At 35.7% G+C, this 21,991-nt stretch overlaps 1 protein-coding gene across 1 annotated transcript in view; it reads left to right on the forward strand.

The window, feature by feature from the left end:
- Positions 1–19,833, forward strand: part of LOC117322011 (paired mesoderm homeobox protein 2-like) — a 29,467-nt gene extending 9,634 nt beyond the window's left edge. Inside the window, exons 2-3 of the mRNA XM_033876709.1 lie at positions 16,534–16,718; positions 17,418–19,833. Of these exons, the coding sequence (XP_033732600.1) occupies positions 16,534–16,718; positions 17,418–17,747 (515 nt within the window). The 3' untranslated portion in view covers positions 17,748–19,833. The remainder of the gene's footprint in view (positions 1–16,533; positions 16,719–17,417) is intronic.
- Positions 19,834–21,991: the final 2,158 nt, after the last annotated feature.

Consider the following 21,991-nt stretch of genomic DNA (forward strand, 5'->3'; position numbering starts at 1 on the left):
TCTTCTTTATTTAGACTCCTCATACTTTGTTGCTTTTAAAATACCTTCTCTTAACCATACGTCTTAAACTTTTCCGTATTCTCATAACTTCGCGTTTATCGTAAATAACTTTTAACTACCCAATACACTTTGAGATTTTATATCTTTTTTTGTCAAAGTGTTAAGCCATTTTTTCACCCGAATTTGACACCCTATGTTTGCACTAAGACAACAAATGTGCTTTTTGTTTTATTGGCGGCGGAATACAATACGATAAGTGCTCTTAGGCTCGCGTAGTAATCTACAAACATGCGCCATTCTAATCTCTCTGCTGAGTCGGTTCTGATAAACTTCGACATAACACTAAATTTAAAGGTGATATATATGTCTAATCTTCCCTCTTGTAATGGACTATTGTTTGTATATATATGAAAAAAATGGCAGAGAACTTGATTTCTATTGTCGGATGGGTTTGCAGTAAAAATATGTAAGAACATGCAACTACGGGAAAGGATTAGTTTACACTTCATCCAGAGGCTGACAACAATTAATCACAACAATGATTGATTGTTTGTGTAAGTCCAGGTTGTGTAATTATATAGAAGTTGTGACAAATTTCATTGAGGTCATTTATCATTTGATAAACTGAAACAGTTACATATTTGTTTGGTTTCAGACATAAATATTTGTTATACAAATGAGGTAATGTTCTTGAATAATTAAATGTAAATATACATTATGTAATTTACTGCACCGTTTACCTAAACAAATGTGCACTGGAAGCACCGACAATTGCACGCTCGTGTAATATAAACACGATAATAGAGTGTAAATAGGATGTAGTGGGACATGAAAGTATTCGAGAAAGCAGCAACACACTGGTGAATACTGTATAAATGGTTATTTTTGTGGGTAGGTAATTTTTGCGGTGATGTGGATGTGTACAAAACCCCACACAATTAAATTGCAGAAAATCATTTTATCGATACTTGAACATATTTTATATTCCGTCTAATACAGAAACTCCAATTAAATCATAATCTCGGATAACTATATTAATACAAATATTATATTTCCTCCAACTTTGTCTTTTAGATCTTAACTCAAGACGCGAAAGTTTGATAACAGATTATATCTAACGAATTCTTATGAATAATAATGAATTAAAATGTTTGAATGGTTGTTCTAATAAACTCGCGACTAAGAATGATATGAATTTTCCCTCATGAATATATCTAAAAAAAACAAAATAAAAAAAAAATTACCACAACATAAAATTGAATTTTTTGAAAATGTATTCAATCGCAAACTAAACATTTTTTGACCTACAAGACTGCATCAGACTTGTTTAGAACTAAACGACACCGTTTCGTATCGGGATATATACATATAGTAGTGGTGAGTGTATTTGATAAGTATATTCGACAATTTACACATTTTTCCTCACGTCTCTACCTTGTCTACATTACACTAAATTTATGGACGAGCGTCTCTTATCGTTCTGGTGATACCCGAGTAATGTCTAGGAAATCCATCTATTTTCTAACGAGACCAATAAGTTAAAGACTTAGATAGTGATACGGTACATACGAAGGATAGATCACTGAAACTAATGGTCACGAAACAACAGTACACAATTTACAATTTTTATTCCTCTCTTTACAGATAAGATAAAGATAATTATTCAACCTTTCCTCCTCGATATCATGACAATTTAGGGTGCCTGACTGGCAGGTCTCTGATACAAGTTAAAGTTATGTTCCGTAAAAAATTCCTCTTTTGTCTTTGTCTGTATTACCTGTCAACTACACAGGTATGTATGGCGCCAGTTTATTTGAACTTGCAAGATTGGGTTCATAGCATTGCACTCAATTCCTTACTACTTGAAAAGTACGATTTCTAACTTATCATTTTTTTTTGCTTTTTATATTTGAATTCAATTCCTATTTTTTTTTCAATCGCAAATTGTCTCTCATAAATATAACAACCAACTTTTGACACCATTGCAATTGCTTATTCGCATTTTCTTAATTTGTGTTTTCAAACTATCCAAAGGCATATAAAAACATTCCATTTTAAGAACATGATTTGGTTTAGATATGTTGACAATAATGTTGTTGTTTTTTTCAATCGCGAATTGTCTCTCATAAATACAACAACCCACTTCTGACACCGTTGCAATTTGCTAATTCGCATTTTCTTAATTTGTGTTTTCCAACTATCCAAAGGCATACAAAAGCATTCCATTTTAAGAACATGATTTGGTTTAGATATGTTGACAATAAACAAGGTACATTTAACGGAACATCTACCTGACCTTTTACTCAAATATACAACCACGTGTACTCTAAATCTGCTTTACTACATAGAACAGCTTTGTGGCCCTTAATTGTAAGCCGCGTCAGATATCTTCCCCGTACATGGCCAGTCGACGTGTCTGCACGACCCTGTAAAATTAGAGAGGGGGGAAAGAGTCGCCATGAAACCAGATCCCATGCACGATATGTCTGTACAGCCATAGATGCATCTAGGTCTAATGATTTAGCATAAGTAAGGACTTTCAGGTGTATATCTGAGTATGTGGTATATACATGTGCATGTACCCCTGTACACAGTTTTGATGTCTAATGATACACATACTAAATCTAATAATACCAAAACATAACTATATAAGATTAAGTTTTGACTCTATATACACATTTGAGAAACTTAGAAAATCTAAATTTAACAATTCCAAAACATAACTATATAAGATTAAGTTTTGACTCTATATACACATTTGAGAAACCTAGAAAGCCTAAATTTAACAATACCAAAACAAAGCTATCTAAGTTCAATTTTTGACTCTACATGCACATTTGAGAATTCTAGAAAATCTAGATCGATGTATGAGAGTTAAATTTTTGGTAGACTTACTAGCAATGTTCTACTTTGTCGACAAGAAGGTGCATAAATGCTATATGGAATTTTAAAGAGTTTTTGAAAAACCCTTCACTTGTTCAACGTATTTCTCGACGAAAGTTTTTTCTTTCTTCTGTCTTAAATACTTATTGATTTGAAAAAGAGAGAGTAAAAGCAGGGAAAACTGGCGTCACTTAGGTTCGGCCCTCGGTAACATAAAGCATCCACGATATGTCGAGAAACAGCATGATCACATTTTCAATGATGGGAAATCGTAACGCGTATCGTGACATTCGTTATCTCAGGAAAACACTACACCGTGTTTTACCATACTGATAAATCCCTTATATTCTTTACAAATATTCTCCACAACATTTGTGGTTTTTATACACTCATTCACACCGTGATGGGTTGACCTTTGCTGTGACCTCTTGTTACACTTCCGGTTCTTTAATGACAAGAGAGCAGCATCCGTCAGGATAGATTGGAAATGTGTACGTTTCCTTAAATTCAGCATAAGAACGAAAACATCGCCTCTTATATATCTGCTAACTGTTATTTACTATAACTTCCAACCACTTTTCTTTATTATCACTACCGATGGCGGCTAAATATGTCTATAAAATAAGAAAATATATGTTTCTTTTTATCTGCCTGGAAGTAGAAACTTAATGTTCTCAAAAGCCAACTTTAACATGTGTGTAGGGTCAACTGCTTAGGTACTTGAAGGAAATTTAAGCGCAAGCGGTGACATGTGGAAGTCTTAGCGGCACCAGCCAGACCGGCCTCCGGCGGAATTTTAGTCTCTCCTTCCTGGTTCACATGGCGACGCAGGTCTTTACGTTCTTCAAAACCTAGAGAGTTCCGCTCGTTGTTGGTTGAGTGAAAACTATGTACTGGTTTCGGTGGTGGGGTTTTATCAGAAATCGATGTACTCAGACAGGAAATATTAGCCGTCAGGGTACACTAGATCCATGCTGGTTTGTTGGGGGCATTTGTATACCATATTGTTCGAAGGAGGAGATTCCCTAAACTCTCACGAGAACATGGTGCTCAAATGGTCAGTGGGCGGTGGCTGTAAAAATCATTAGTGAATGGGTCAGTGGTCATACAAACGTTTAGAGCCTGACTCCGTCAAATACAATGTCATACTGACCAACTTATGGTGTTTCTGACAGCTTCAGTATAGAGATAAATGGGACTTGTTTTCAGACACTGATGGGAAAGCAGCCCCATCCATCCTACATCCTTTAAAATGTAAATTAGAGGCAGATCCTCATTTCACAATTAGACTAACGAACTTGATTCACGACATGTGATGTATGTGGCATACATCTAAAGACAGTATACATGTACTTAACTTATGGCAATTTTGTCAGATATATGTAAACTAAATATCCGCTAAGACGTTTATTGAAATTTAGAAGTATAGATCTAAGTCACTTTCCAAAATACCAGTCATGTGCCGCAATAGATTTTCTAAAAAAAATTTGCATAATTTCCTTTTAAAAAGAAAATCAATTTTGAATCTATATATCTTAAATATTGTACGTTTTTCACACCAGAGTTTAACGAATTTACTCCAAGAGGAGTCTATATAATGCTATGAAGTCTAATTAAAACTGACATTAAAAATGAAGTCTTCGAAGTTAATAATCGTCAAATTAATTCATTTTAAAAATAGAAATCTGAAATGTGTTATTTACCTATTTTGTTTAAGCTATAGAGAGATAACAAGTGTCATACCATCTAGAATCGTGAAGCAAAAAACATGAAGCAACTCTGAAAACAATGTGAACAGCTTAGGCTGATAATCGGCTTAATGTATACGGTACATTATGGACCCTTTCAAGAGCATTTTAGGGAGGGACCATAAAGTCAGAAAATGTATTTCCATGTCGTAATTTTCTTGTTTTGCTTTATAATCCTGAGATTTTTTCAACCTTGAAGACGTAGAGTAAACATAAAGCGTGGTGTGACGTCATGACATGACATAGTACACTGCCGTCCTATACAGTGAAACTGTTCCCCACACAGAGGCAAACAGACAGAGATTTGAGTAGTAAAGCTCACAAAAATGTCTGTACGGCGATTTACGATAGTAAATGCCCTTCTTCTTCATACTACCCCCACTAATGTCAGAGCGCGTTTAGATCCCCGCTGTTTAAACATTATCACTGGCGGATCTTCTGATACACCGTGCCGTTCCTTCTCTACCTCCCCTATAAGTTACCCCCTCCCAAACAAACGCCTCCGATACCTTGAATAACTCTCGATATTGGTGCTACAGAGGACAGATGTTTTTATCCTCTCTACTCCATCTATCGCTTGTCTTCTCTCTCTCCTCGCTATCCCTCGTTTTGTCTTCTCTCTGTTACAAGTAGTATGATATGATGAAACATCATTATTAACATAAAACCGAGCTCGTGTACATAAGATACAATTGATAGAAATATGTACTAAAATTGCATTAGTTCTAGAGCTGTCCCTTCATGTAAACACATGTAATTTAATATAGTGTCGTAAATATGTCATATAGTTCATTGCCTTTTTGTTATTACACATATAATACTGTCCTTTAACATGTGGAGGCGCCCAATTGTTATGTTTATCTAAATTAGCAGTTAATTTCAAACCACCGATTGTCTTTTGAAAAATTGAAAAGTGAGCAGGTTTAATGACAAAATGAGTTCAGGAATCCAATCCTACCAGAAAAGCGTGCGTATTACTTTCTAGTTTATTTCCGATTGAGAAAAAGAATCGGCGAATACTTGCGTCAAGATACTATTTAGTTCTAGCTAGACATTGTATGACGTCTCTGGCCAATATGTGAAGCCAATTTATTATGAAATGCTTCCAGACATTGAAATACACTTTCTTTTTCTATCGCAAACTTGAGTATTACTATCTCGCTGTGTATTAAACTAATTGGTTCACAGGGACTTCGCACAAACACCCAACCCACAATTCACATTTATGCATTTTATATATCGTAATACATAATACACGGGCCTTAGGTTGATAATTTGTTCCAAGTCCCCGTGAATTGGTTTTAATGAAACGTAAGCACTGTAAGTCGATGTAACAATCACTTTTGTGTACTATTCATAAGACCGACCTACTCTAGTATCACAATAAACGTTTGACAATGAGAACACGTGCTCCTATTGCCGCGAGATCAATGACCTTCACATTGATCTGTATCCAGAAAGAGACATCACACGTAATACAAACTGAAACCCATTGTCTCCTCATGTGGTGTGTAGGTGTCGTTAATACGTTACGTAGTTACACTATATACTATATAGCTGTTAATTTTCACGAGGCTTATATTTCGCGGTTGTTCCAATCGGACATAGTTCGCGGGTAATAAATTTCGCGCATTCATGCCTTGTAAATATTGCAACAAACACTTCTTTTCCATTATGAATATATTGAAATTCACTGTGTATTCAATTTCGCGATATATTTTTATGAATATAGCGAAATTGAATCCCTCGCGAATATTAATTTTCAGACTAACGGTATGACGTCAACATCGGTGAGTCATTACCAACCATACAGTAAAAGTTTTATATTGAAATGGTTTCTGGTAGAACGTTAAGTACAGGCATATCTGTCCCATACATATCAATAAAATAAGATAGAGTTCACGATTTCAAAATCAATATATGTTACAATATATACTTTAGATAAGAATGGAACGTCTTCATTATATTGTATACATTTGTATGTGTACGCACGTGTGTAAAGACACAATGGCAATAGCATTAAATAATTTGATAAAACAAGATATTGATCAAAACAGTAAATGAATACTTTTCCTACATTGATGATCAGTAACTAGGTATTTCTAATACAGATATACATTGTAAATTTATAGCCAGCTTCTCACATTTTGAATTATAAGTAAGTATCTTCCAGCAGTCATGGCGAATATATGCTGCTTTCTAAAATGAAAGTTAAGCCAAATTTCCAAGACTATTCTAATATTTTACAAGAGTTTCACATGTTTGGGAATCATAGAATAATTCATTTACCAAGGCTGTTTTTTTCTCTTGATATCTTGCGTATTTTGAGCGTCTCGTAAGTCATTAAACATCATAAACGACCACCGCCACATCCTTCCAGCTTTCACGGCGACACACGTTTAAATAAACAAAACAATTGATAGTGAAGGCAACATTAAGTTTAACAACATGCGACCATTGGAAACAATTAGTATATATATGTGTAGAAATTCCAGAAGCTCTCAAGTACATTCCATTTCATTTAAAAATAATAACCCCTCCCTATGTATTGGAGACGCGCGCCAATTAACAGCACTGTTAGTTTCGTATCTTTTTCGGTTTTCGTCACTAAAAGTCTATTTCACGCGTGGTCTTAACGTAACACCTTTTCTGTACGTGGAAGTTTTTTCTACTGCGGTCGTATCATGTCGTGACAATGAACATGGGAATAGAGATCGGGGTTTTTTTTTCTCGGGGCACAGCGGTGTGGGATGTTCGCCATTCCGCATCATAGCACCATTATTAGCAATCATTACGTGAGTAACGTAGTCGTTCATTTCCGTCACAGCGGGAGCGCTCCTTGGCACTCTCGCGGCGTGGAGGATCCATATTGCTCCCTCTGGCGCTGCAACAACAAAGACTCAGCCAGGAAGACAGGAACAACGTCCCTCCAACAGAGGAAGCAAGCCTTCTGACAGGCGCATTATTAATATTTTGCTGAAATAAAACAGTAAGAGATGACCCAATGAAATGTTCTGTGTACGGTATAAGCTATCCAGCGTAGCTTTAATGTGAAATACCTGCAGTTCGCAGGTTTTCCAACTCTCACTTTTATGTACTGTACCTGCAGTGGAGGTTTACGAGTTTTTATGTAGAACATTTGTTTGTTTTCTCTGCACATGTTGGTAACAGTTTCTTCCCCGCCATACCATCATCAGTCATTAGAGCCAGCTAGCCTGTTAGAGAAACTCTGCTTTTGTGTGAAATTTTCCGCCAGTACATATGTGAAATTTTATTCCTGTGAAAAAGGCATAAGGTCTATCTGCGGTTTATATATGATAGTCGCTTTACGAAGAGTTATATGGGTCAGAAATAGACAATCAAAACTAAATGACGTAACGCTGACGAAAAACAGATAACCCATGATTGTTTCATAAACCGTAAATATTCAAACATGCAATGAAAATCTGTCTGGAACACAGGTTGATATAAATTGTTAGTTTTTGCAATTACATTCGAAAACGTGGATGCCAAAGTACGGAAAATGGGCATAAAAACATAAAAAAAATTGACCTATATAGTTAAGATTTTTTTTTAAACTGCAGATTTCAAATTTATTCCTTTAGTTCGGAGGAATGAATAATACATAAAATATATATCATCAGTTACAGGCTTAGATGGAAACGTCAGATTGAATTTTCCCGAAATGATCATCTTTAGCTGTATTTTCTTCTAGTGAATTCTTTCGAAGGAAGTACAACGCTAATCATAAAAGATTTAGGTTATCCTTCAAAAGATGATTATTTTGTTCTCTTAACAAGCGTTAGGAGACAAAAGTAACTCTATGGAGACAAAATGATCCAGGACAATGAACTTTATTATTTTATATTATATATTGTTTCGTTAAGGTATTTTTAAAAGTGTTTTAAGATGTCCAGTACTGACAAGTCCCAGCCTCGGACCATACCGTATACAGGTTTCAATGTGGGAGTGCCTTATTTATTATTACACGGAAAACAGACCTGTATGTAAAATTCTGCTGATCGCAGATGGAAGTATACGGTGTGTTATCATATATACAGCAGCAGGGATGACCGAAACTCAAACCTCTCCCTTCCTCACTCTGTATGTACAACCTAACCCCCTCCCCCTACCCTGAAACTCCCGCCCTCTCACTGTCAGACGATAGGGTCACGGCAATAGGCGTATATTTCCAGAGACATTATACATGTACAATTACGGCTCTCTTGTGAGGTGAACATGGGAAATAATTAACCCTTGAGGAGTAATTAACAGGGAGTGTTAATTGGTGGCAAATTGTTTGTCAATTGTTAACAAACGGATTGCTTCAAGGGAAACAATAAAGATTGTGTATGGTTTTAGGATATAGGGTTCATACCTGGATTAATCTTGACGAACTAAGTGCTAAAGAATCTCCAATGAAAATAAATTTCTTCACATACAAAGATGTTTATGTGTTTGTTTTCGAAACATTTTTATATTGTAAAGGATGTACATTACCATAGCACAGATGCATTTCATGCTCATCAATCCTCGCCGATGGGCCAAATCTGGGAAGGTGTTGGCACAATGGCGAATACCCTCGGCCGTATCTGTGTCAATATTTACGATATGCAAGATGCCGGTATTGTGCTACTCACCCCAACCGGTCATCCTCCACTCCGAGGAGATAAAGTATTGTCAGCTTATCAGAAGCCCAAGGTAACTGGTTTGGGGGTTTGGCTTACAAAATTATCAATATACATGTAACTGTATTGTATTTTTCATTTGAAATATAAATCTAAATGAAATGAGATTCTATAACTCACCAAATAGGTTAAATTAAATTGAATTCTTATTCTGATGTGGCGAAGCTTGTCATTTATTTCATGACTCAGCATCTTGACCAGTATGTCTGGTCAGTGATGGACGGCTGGGTTGGCCGGAATGCCCAGATAGGTCACTCCAAGGGTGGCTAATTCTAAACAATGGGGTAAAGTTACCGTAGAATTGTGCCCCTGGGGGTCTGGTAGACTCCCCTAAGGCCGGCTATCATCACGCCGCATATTCTTATGTCAGTATAATGAATAACTGTTTTCTTTGGCTGTTTGTCCGTGAATTCCCGAGGAGAAAATCCCCATTCATCAAACAAGCGTACCACATGTGTATGCTGGTGAGTGAGGGATAAGTATAAATGATGCACAAAGCACTGAAATATACATGATGGAATGAACATCATTTATTATTCAATTAAAACCCAACATTCAACACACTTCTAATGAAACTGAAATGCATTTGATGTTTAGTGACTTTCGCCAGATTGACTATTTATTTGAAATTTAATTCTGGGACAGATTAAAACATGCTCACATTTCAGTATTTTTGTATAAGTTATCAGACAAGAAATTTAAATTTTACTTTAATCTTATCTACCGATTCCAGTGATGTTACATCGAGAGCAATTTCGCTGCCGTGGCTTTTATGACCAATATCTCTTACGTTGATAAAGGATTTCAACTTTTTTTCCCCATTTTTTGTAAAATATAGGTATTTCAAAATAAAACAAACTGAATAGTATTTGATAGTTTCATGATAACTGACAAAACTTTTAATGAAGCAACAACTTAGAGCAAACGCGTTTTTGGTCGTGTTTGAATTATCAAGTTATATCGATTAAAAGTTAAATTGCAATTTTATGGATAATTATGATAAAGTGTGCATATCGGCCATTCCTGAAAGGGGCCTATCGAGAACCCCTCTAAAACTGATCTACGGCCCCCTCCCTGGATATTTGAGAAGGAAGGAATCGCTGGGTTTACGCGGTATCTCGGAGCTGGAGACACACTGTCTGCGCCGCGCATCCATGTCGTTTTCAGAAGAGGCAAGTCTTGAGAACTCCCTCTCCAATCAAGACACCGTGCTTACGTTACTGCGAGGACAACGTTTTGAATACTATTAAATTCGTGATTTTGATATGAGTAAACTAAAAAAAAACGGATATCGGAAGCATAAATGCAGTTTGTGGTTAATTTAAAACGTTGTAAATTCGTGGCGGGGTGCCAAGCGAATCTTGCTCTGCGCATGAGCAATATGGGAAATGAATGCTAGGAAATCACGCACCATGACTATCTGGAGATGACCCCACGCGGACCTTTATTACTCCCTTACAATTTTGATACGAAAAATGAAAACTTATACACTTTTATTACGCTTATAAATTAAATAAGAAAAGTAAATTGTATTTCTTCCATATTCAACATACAAGACATTGTTCGGTGAAATCTGAGAAAAAAAGGGTTATTATTTAATTTTATGTTAACCAGTATCCAATGTCAAAGTTTGTCATTAATGGCTGTGATTTATCATTGCATATCAGACAACATAGCCATAACTAAACTAAACGCCTTTCAAATATACCTTATTTCTATACATAAACATTCAAATCCTAGCATCAATTTCATTTTATGGATTCGTGAACATGTTACGTAACTTTCCACGTCAGAGTTTGGCGTTGATGGTTTTAATTTATGATTGTGGAGAATGTGATGTAATATCTCTACTGATTTAGCCCGTGGTTTTCACGTTTCGACTCCTTTGATAGGCGGTATCCCGTTGTCCAACTCGACATATTTTTTTCGGTAACATTTGTTTTAAATGGTGCAGTGAATTACATTGCCTATATTTTCTCATACAGGAACGGGTCGTTGCACTTTGAATGAAGAATTATTGTTTTCCGGTATTACATTTTGCATTTTTTTTTTGTAAAATTTGTAACTAAGACAAGTTAGAATTTCGATAAATGTCCATATCTGTGAAATTTACCAATAAGTAAATAACATTTACCATAAGTTTTGTCTTTTTTGTTTGTTTTTGTTTTGCGCCTACCTCATTTTGTAAGAGCGGGTTAAATGTAAGTAGCTCTTTTCCGGGCAAAATGTCTTTTGTAGATGTATGAGAGATTTCACAAGAATTGGTATGAGTTATTTATGTATTTCATAACGGGTGGAACAAAGTGTGAGAGGAATTATCATATACTATGAAACTCACTTAGCGAATGAAAGTAATATATTTGTTACGGCACCGTCAGGAGACCAAAGTGTCTTAAAATCACATGAGTATACCAACATTTATGTAGATAAGAAGTATTTGCTGATTCTAATTATGTGACAAGATATTGCATGTAACAAATGAATAATCAATATAAAATATAGAATAAATAAATAATCAGTTGATGCAACTGGTGGCTCAGTACATACCTTACATACACATATATATTGTATTTGGCCTTTGCCACTGACCTTACCGGCGGTTTTGTTATTTTGTCAATATCCCGTCAGCATTGATGTTTAAATCAATATAACCTTTTTGCTGGATATACCATAACATTTTATTGTATGGAACTTCTTCATATATTGCGACCACTTTCAATTTTATATTAAAAAAACATTTAGCATCTGAAATAATTGCTATTTCATTTTAACAGCTGACTTATTCTGAACGCTGAAGGTTGGATTTATATAAATAAACTCGACGGATTAGTCAGGCTAGGCGATCAATCTTGTTTTAATGCGGTATATTTTGATGATCAACCAGGCTTTTTTCCCCCTACAATACTTAACTCTAGCCAAGAGCAAGTCGTATTTCACCTAGCGGTCACGTGGTATTGTTTAATTACACTTCAGCAATAAATGTCTTGTATAAGCGTTGATGTGATACTGATGCAATTGAATATTACGGATCTCAGCTTTCAGTTGAGTCTGTTAGCGTTTATATGATGTCGATTAATAATCACGTGATGCTTTTCCCTCAGTAATAGTCGGATATCTGTAAACAAGACATCTTTATGGTTGATACATAAAGACAGTGTATTTGTGTTACCCGAATGTAAACAAAAAATGTAACACGTTTATAAAAGTTGCTTTAAATTTGCCGTAGTCGTATCAAGCGCCTAAAGACACTGTCAGTGAATTGCCTCACTAGAGGGGCTAAGCGCTTTTATTATCATTTGGTCCGAGATAAGAGAATTACTTAACACATAAACTTGTTACTGGAGTCCCCGGATGTTAGTGCAGAAATATATATCGATGTCAATTTGGAAAACTGAGATTTATTCCGACCTGATTGATGTTGGCCCTAGAACTGTGAATTGAGCCTCGGTAACACATGTTCTTTTCTCTATCTCTAACGATGGCAAACAGAGAGAGAGAGAGAGAGAAATGGTAGGGCCGCTTGTGTACCTATCAAAGCGGATTTTCACGTGCCTTAGTGGCACGAGGATAAATCTCCGATCCTCCACTGTGTCTTGCGTTTGACAGCCCAGTCTATCTTGGCCTATTGGAGAATGTGTTTTACACGTCCATAAGGTTCCTCGGCCAGGAGAAAGCACCCTCTGCAGACCAGAAGCTTTCCTATCCGTGCCATAGAGATACTTTAGTGTTATGTACCCGTGATTTGTGGTTACTGCTTGGCTTTATTTTTGTAAAAGAAAGTTTATTTGACGACTGAAAATGCGCGTGGTGTATACCGACCACCCTACAGTTTCAGCCGATTCCAGCAAACAGATGCTCATAGTTGTTTGAAAGTTCCTGAAGTTGAGAGCTAATGATGGCGAAACAAAAGAAACTTGATTTTACGTATACGTCTATTTCTCGGTTTTAACCAACATGTCTGGGCATATTCTGTAGGAGAAGAAACCTAGTTTTGAAGATAGTACACTATGTATATATAATATATATTTATATATAACATATCCCCCGTTGACACAGTAACTGAGAAGGCACCAGTCACTGACACATACAGGTTCATACAGCAGGTCTTTCCTCATTGCCTCGTAATACTTTAATCAAAGGGACAAACAAGCATCACTCCTTTGCTTTTATATCGCAGATGGCACTTGTATTGTGTGTGATAGTCATTGTACTGTCAGAACAGGAGAATCTTTGTAATGTCTAGCGGATTTAATCGTTAGCATTGTCAACTTTGTGACATATATTATTCTTATATTGTCGAATAGAGGACGTTTCTTGTCGTTTTAAATATCAAATAAAAAAAAATTGTAAGATATAACCACTTCAAGACACATTTTGATATGCTCGTGTTATTTGAAATTAATAAAAGCGAATAAAGCAAACAATTGTTAATTATTAAGTTATAAAATTAGTTGATATTATGACATAAAGTTGACAATGCTTTTATGAATCTTCGTCTACATCTATCTATCTTTATATATATACTACATGAGGAATTCCGCTCTTGTTCCGTATATCATACATGTGCCAGTTTTGTATGTGTCTGAAGATTTGCCGATGTATCAAGCATGCACGCACGTGTATTTCGTGCACCACTGCAGTGAATCAGGTGATGTCTTTGATGTCGTATCTTATGTTCACCGTTATAGAATCCCCCATCAAAGTCTTCGAGTGCACGTTGATATCATATATTGATACTGTCTATTTGCATATATTTATATATATATATATATATATATGTGTCTGTGTTTGTAATGTGTCCATATACCAAATACTTTAGAGTTTTCTACTTGACTGTCTCGCTTTCGACGAGGAAAATGCTATTTAACTTCAGTCATTTTGAAGTGCACTTATTAAAATGTTCTCGGATTCAAATGCTTAACATTTCCATGTAAATAATTTCACAATTTATTATCTAGACATAGTTTCAATCAAGTGGCCATCCACTCTCTCGGCTTAGAAATTTCAAGTGCCGGTTCCCTTTTAATCAAATAGTTTAAATGTTTCAAAACCCAGTTCGGAAATGTTTTGAATAAAATAAATATGTTATGTTATGAAATTCAATAAATAACAATACTATCATAAGAATCATGAGGTGCTAATATCGTTATACATGTTTTTTGATGTTATGGAAATATTCGGTTTCTAAAAAAAGGGACAATATTTTGATAATGTTTTCAACAAGCTGAAAACCTCTTCAAGAGGTTTCTTTGAAGTCTTCGGAAAACGGACTGCGTTTGAATATGAACGATTTGAGTTTGATGATAAATTTAGCGTGAACATTGCTATTAAGTGTTTGAGGTCCGGTAAATCACCATTACCACTTATACAGGAACTGTCATTTGATTTTTCCTCTCTACAACGATAAGTCAAGTCGAGAGGTTACGGAAACAGGAAAGTTTCTCTCTTCTACTCATCGCCGTAAGATGGCGCCACTCTCTATTCCTCTCATGTCATTTTTACGTTTTAATTTGCCCAACAAGACGGACCAGTAAGGCCCAACCGTCATGGATGAAAGAGAAGTGTATAGGAAGGTTAAGTAGATAAGTTATGATATGCACATGTGTTCTATGTAAGTAACTTAAAGGTAGTTCCTACCATCAACTAAGCCTTACACACGCCATCATAACACTCCAGCATTTTACCCTTCTATCTTAGGGACGAAATGATTTGAGATTGTGTACAAGGCTTTTTGGGGTAGTGAAGGGCATACAACTTGGTACACTACTACAAATACATACAGCGTCCGTGTAGTGTACCCACAGGACGACCTTTATCGTACAAACGTTGTATGCCACTACCAGGTGTTAAGAGGAAGGGGTTGGTACCATACAAGCATTAGTCGTAGCTACATTTCCTACTTTGAAACATTGCCACCTCATCTTAAAATTGATATTGTCCGATGTATCTCTTGCATGGTCTGCTTAAAATAGCAGAGGAACACCATGCAGTGCCATCTCGAGCGGTTTCCTGGTTTTGTACTTTAGGTATAAATCAGGATATCATAAAAGACATGCTATATACTATTAATACCCATTAAAATGTATAACCAGTACTCCGAATGGGAACATTAAGGTAATTGGCCGCGAAACTAGCAACATGCTAATGTTATTTCATACAGACATAATTTACATTTACTCGTAAAGAAATTGGTTGTCACTAAAGCCTATTCTTATTGGCCAACTGAACGTTGCCCCGCCAGGTTATATATACATGTAAACAGTAGTTATGACACTAGAGATGATGATGATGATATGATGATGATGATGATGATGATGGTGATGATGATGATGATGATGATGATGCTACTGCTGCTGCTGCTGCTGATGATGATGATGATTTTGGTGGTGGTAATGGTGATGACGAGTGGTTATGACGATGATGGTGGTAGTGAGGAGGAAGAGAGGAGGAGGAGGAATGATTGAGAGAGAGAAGAAAGGAGTGGAAATATAATAATTATTCAGCCTATAGTGTTGTTTGCCTATAACTATCAACATTTGCCTCACTCTAATGGGGCTATGTACAAATGTCGTAGTCGGCGTCGTAAACAGTCTTCCTCTATAGCGTTGTTTGTCAGAGCTCCAACAGATTTGGCACAATAATGTTATTGGTGTACGGTAAATATAGGGCAACAAGCTCTCAATACAGATCTACAGCATATAAACATACCATGGGCCAAGACAAAATACACCAACTCCATTGTAGATACAGTCAATACTTCAAAAACATGTGTGGATATTTTCAAAAGAAATAAAATATCTATTAAATTCTGCAATGGTATTTTTATATTTTCAATATGGTTGACCTTCTCTTAAACGAACATGCACGGTACATGAGTATTTGGCCGGTTTTGAGAAGCGATCAATTTCGATCCGGAGATAATATTGATTGGATGACGTTTTGTATCTTAATTTAAAGAATAAACTTTCTAAATAAGTTCTAATACTGACTGCAGACGAATGCTGTCATTTCACTTAATATTTTACAATGCTGTCATCGGCATTGACCTTCATCTAGTCTGTCGCAACTGATCACTATTCAGCATAACCGGCAGTTGATATAAGAAAGCGAGTGTAAACCATGCGAAGTGCATGCTTTGATCTTGGTATGATACCATTATGAAGATTGTATGATGAAACATTTAATTAACATAATCCTTTTTATTATCTTTGTAGGCAATGACGATGACAAAGATGACAAGGATGGCAAAAGACGACGAAAACAGCGACGAAACAGAACAACGTTCAACAGTACACAGCTAGCAGCATTAGAGCGAGTGTTTGAGAGAACACACTACCCAGACGCCTTCGTTAGGGAAGAACTGGCGAGGAGGGTCAATCTCAGTGAAGCTAGAGTACAGGTACGTCTGTCTCATTAGTAGTATCTGTCTCACCTGTAGTCTCAGGTACGTCTGTCTCATTAGTAGTATCTGTCTCACCTGTAGTCTCAGGTATATGTCTCACCTGTAGTCTCAGGTACGTCTGTCTCATCAGTAGTATCTGTCTCACCTGTAGTCTCAGGTACGTCTGTCTCATTAGTAGTATCTGTCTCACCCGTAGTCTCAGGTACGTCTGTCTCATTAGTAGTATCTGTCTCACCTGTAGTCTCAGGTATGTCTGTCTCATTAGTAGTATCTGTCTCACCTGTAGTCTCAGGTATGGGGGGTCTTTTCTCGTGGGTATAACGTATAACGAAAGATATCTCATCTTTTATCCAAAACACGAAATCTTTTTAGGAAAAATACCTTTTAGCAATTCCCCACAGCTGAACGTAAAAAAGTTCTTTGTTACTGTTCTCTGTTGAAAGCTATCGTATTCCATTTCTTTGTTACTGTTCTCTGTTGAAAGCTGTCGTATTCTATCATATTGGAAGGCTGTCTTTTTAAAATGTTATGGTAGAGAACACCGACAAAAATAGTTAAGTTCAATCCTCCGAAACAGTGTTAATTGCATTAGACGCACGTATAAATTAAATCAACACAAAAAGAATTGATCATTAAAATGTCATCCTTGTGCAATTTTAACATATTTTAAGAAAATATTTCTGTTTTCATTTTCAGGTATGGTTCCAAAACAGAAGAGCAAAATTCCGACGGAACGAACGAAATATGATGGCTCAACGCGGAAACCTTTACGGACGGCCAGAGAACACACCAATTGAACAACCCATCACGCCCCGCCCATCATCAATGAACAATGACAACTTGTCGTGGTACGCCCCTCCTGCGTACAGTCCCTCAACGACAACAAACAGTTGTGCCTTGGCCAACCATTCGTACACACCTCCTCCCCCAAACATCGGCTCTAGCATCGCTTGTCTTCGACTCAAGGCGCAAGAATACAATAATGTTATGCAACATAATCCCTACGCGCATCAAATGCAGCAATGACTAGGCGGAGGGGGTGTGGGAGTGGGTGGGGCTAACCTTGCGGGCGGATCATTGGGAGGGGAAAAACAGACTTATGGAAGCCCATACGCGCAATTTGGTCAGGAAATAAATCATGGACTTCAAACACAAGACAGTGATAACTACACAATTGCTCAGATATAGCCAAATGTATCAAGCACGAAAATGTAGTTTTACTTTTATTCAATTGTGTTACGACTGAGTAATACGGATGTTGCTGACAAGGTATTAGAAATTCCTGATACTTGTTATAAAACAGCCTGGATCTCAATTCTGACAATTTCATAAAGTGAAGAAGACATTGAGATACAGAGAAATCTATAGGATTTATAATATCGTATCCACCGTATGGTCTCCTACAACAACTGCATCATTGGTATTCCGGAAGTATGTCAGGTTTCATGAATAAAGACTTCCGGTTATGATGTGCGCATGAAGATAGGGAAAGCTATTGGCGGTGCTTAAGTGTGTCTTGCATGTGGTCAATAATAGAAATCATTTTAACAATACAAAAGAGGAAGAAATGAAATACGGGTGCTATCACACAATGCAATAACGCCGCCCCTTCCAAACAAACAACGAGTTTAACATTTCATCCAATCGTTAAAATGTTATATTATTTGGTAGTTTTGGTATCATACTGCTTGTTAGAACAGACAAATTGGAAAGTAATGGACATCGTTGAAAACTAATAGTGCCTTATCAAAATTGAAATATTATCTGTCATTATACAATAGTAGTTATTTGTGAATAATATTCCTAGACCTTTAAAAGTTGAAAGTACGATAGGAAGAAAATGCCGAAACTCTCAGCAGCATTCGAAAACTCTTGTAGCGCCAAAAATATCTAGCGGCACATGATTCAGAAAGAACTTTGTGTCTATACGCCGTCTTCCTGGAGTGTTAAAGACATACCTGCCTGGAGATTCACGTGCTGATAATGTCACGTGATGCGGATCGGCAAGTGAAAGGTATTCTTAGCAACACAGTAATCATCCCTACTGATTCCGTCTCATTGACATTATCATCGAAAATATCGTGCGCGATAAAGAGGAGTAACTTCTCATTGACAGTATCAAGATCATCAGCAAAGGTCAACTGGCTCAAGTGTTAGCATATCGTCAAGGATATTTGTCTTGATCCAGTCTTAATAACAACATTTAAACAAGCGGTCTATGAATAGCTATGTTGAGCTAGTTGTACAATATAAACAAGACAATAGCTTTTAAAACATTATTGGGATTTGATGATACATACTTATGTATACTATATTAGCTACAATGTTTTTTTTTATTTGAATTGCTGCAAAACCTGTGATTGATAAGATAGCTTACATAAACATTTAGAGTTTATAAGATTGTTATGTCTGCCATGCGATGATGCCTATTTCAGTTAAACCGTATCAGGGATATATGACCATCAACCAAGAGATATCATAGCTGTCAAAATACTCTTGTTTATTTTTTTGTTCTTTTAAAACTGACACTCAAAAAGCCGTGTGTAAAACCATTTATTTATTAATAACATTTTAATTGATTTTCAATTGTTTTTGAGTGCTAAATCTCTTCAATGCACTATTAAGTTATGTATTGATGGATCGCCGATATTAGAGAAGTACGAATAACCATTGAACATTTTAAGTCCTTGTCAAGTGCTATAGACAAACAGGGATACATGTATCATTATGAAACAAAATATACCATTATTGTAAATAGCATTGAATGATAGTGATTTTATGTAATGATGACGTCACAATGATACTTGTTATGATGTGAAAAAGACATGATTGTTGAATATCTTGTTCACCATGTACGTGAGTGTTCGTGTTACAAATGTTGGTACAGAGCAAATGAGCAAATGAATGTGTATGTTTATTACTGGCGCATGCGCGTGAGAGAAATGTGAGAGAGCGTGTTGGTGAACTTGTGGTCCCCAAAGGACAGTATTTTCACTGTTGTACACATCTCCTTACTGTTGTAAATGGTACTGTAAACTATTTTCATACGTTTAATATCGTTTAATATCTTTATTGATATGCATAATTATAAAATAAATCTTTTTGATATAAATTGTCTTTTGTTTTGCGAATAAACCGGAAACGGTTCCCATAGCAACGATAATGCCCCTAGTCATTTCAGCAGTTCCTGCGTTGTATATCTTAAAATATCTTCGTCACATTATAAACTGATCAGTTACGAGTATTTATACTCGATCAAACTTCTCCTATGTGTTCATAATGCTCTTTTTGTAGTTATTTGATAAAACATCGTGGAGGATGATGCACCGATGCCACAAGTGAGAACGTCATATGGATAAAAATGATATACCTCTCCAGGCGAGATTTCAAAATCCATGTACACGTAAATCTATACGAATAATAGATTTATTCTTTGAAGAGAAAGATATAGAAATCTTCCACATTTCTTTGATGGTGAACAAGTTTTATAATACCTCTGGGCCGTATCAGATTAACGTTATAAAAATCTATCAAAGATATCGGCTTTCCCGTCCGGAACTCTGATAACATGGCCAATTTTATTTTCTCACGGACGATCGGAAAATAGTCACATATTTCCGGCGTTGTAAATCTTTACAAATGAACAGTTTTTAGCAGGATGGTATTCGGCAAAATGTTGTGTAAGAATTATATGTAAATACATTGAGGATAGATTAACGGAAATCGTGAAACTTAAAACAACGATAAAAAATATTTGCGAAGAAAGTATTTATGCAGTGGAAGTTTATGATTGAGAAGATAAGCGTTTAAATACTTCCTCTAGATTTTCTTAAGATTGTACATACAGATGAACTCGATGACATATCTCGTAAATTAAATTCTGTTATTCTCTTATTCAGCTGCAAGCCTTTGTACCACCAGATTAAACCTAGGCTTTCGCTTACATTTCATATTTAATTATAAATATTTTACCAATACGCTTATATACAGGCAATAATTATATTATATAATTGATCTAAATCATCGGAAAAGAAATAAAGCCGTAAATTTCAGTCGTAAAGGGTTCATGGCCGGAAAAAAAACATAGAAATATTCTTAAGACTTATACATATTTTGTCAACAAAACGATGTGGTAAAGTGTTTAAAGAATATGTTTTTTAATCAAAGATACTAAAGCAACGACCACATGTCTATCGTCCGCTGCTAGTCAAAGATATTGATCAATTGGCCCCAATGGTATAGAAATGTATCTTAAATTTAACCCACAAGTAGATTTCAGATTCGAATTCTTTTATTTCTTTGTGTTTTTCAACACATCAGAGAGAAGACATTACAATACAATACAATGTAAAATAGTATGACACAATTCACAATTACAAAAGTACATGTCCATTACACTTAATAGTCTAACCTACACATATATGTATACGTACACTTTAGTATTACTATATATTATAAAAAAGAACATAACGTCATTATGACAGTACAGTAATTTTCCAAGCTTACTCAATTGAGAAACATTTTGAACACTTAATAATTGTAAATACTTAATGGCAGATAAGTGATCAAATGCAGATAAGTAAGATGATATTTTTTCGGGATGCAATTTATTATTTATTCCATTTCATTTTAGAAGACAAAAACAACAACAAAAAGCAAAAAAACATACACTCAAATTTTTGGACTGCGGTAAACGTGTAAAGTATATAGATTTTGGCATTGTATGAAATATTCGACAATAATTACTCTTTGTAAGCGATATAGTACCATTTTTTAAATACATAACTAAAATAGTTTTGAACCTGTCTCCAACATCACATCTTATATAAATGTTTTTACTACGAATGTCGGGATATCAAAAGTAAAATTGCTATACCATCATCGTGATTTTTTCTTTTCCTGTCTCTACAAATGTTTCAACATTTTTTTTTTATAATTCTAGATCTCATCGAGATATCAATTTGTCTTCCTATAGTTACATTTCTTGGCTAGAATGTAAAGATCAAGAAATGATAGCCACGAAGGACGAATTAGTTTATCTATACTTCAATGACAGTAGAGATGTTCTTTTTACCGCAACCAGACCTTGACACAAATTTCACCAAAGCACAGACCTTATACTTCATATCAGTTCAAAATAGCAATATGCAAGCTTGCGAGTATCACAAAAAACTACCAAATACTTCTGTATATCTCACAAAAGGAATTTAACCTTTTTGAATGGTAACCTGTTTTGGTTACAAGAAAGTCAGATTAAACCGACCGACTAC

Source organism: Pecten maximus, chromosome 2 (assembly GCF_902652985.1).
Source record: "Pecten maximus chromosome 2, xPecMax1.1, whole genome shotgun sequence".
Taxonomy (NCBI): domain Eukaryota; kingdom Metazoa; phylum Mollusca; class Bivalvia; order Pectinida; family Pectinidae; genus Pecten; species Pecten maximus.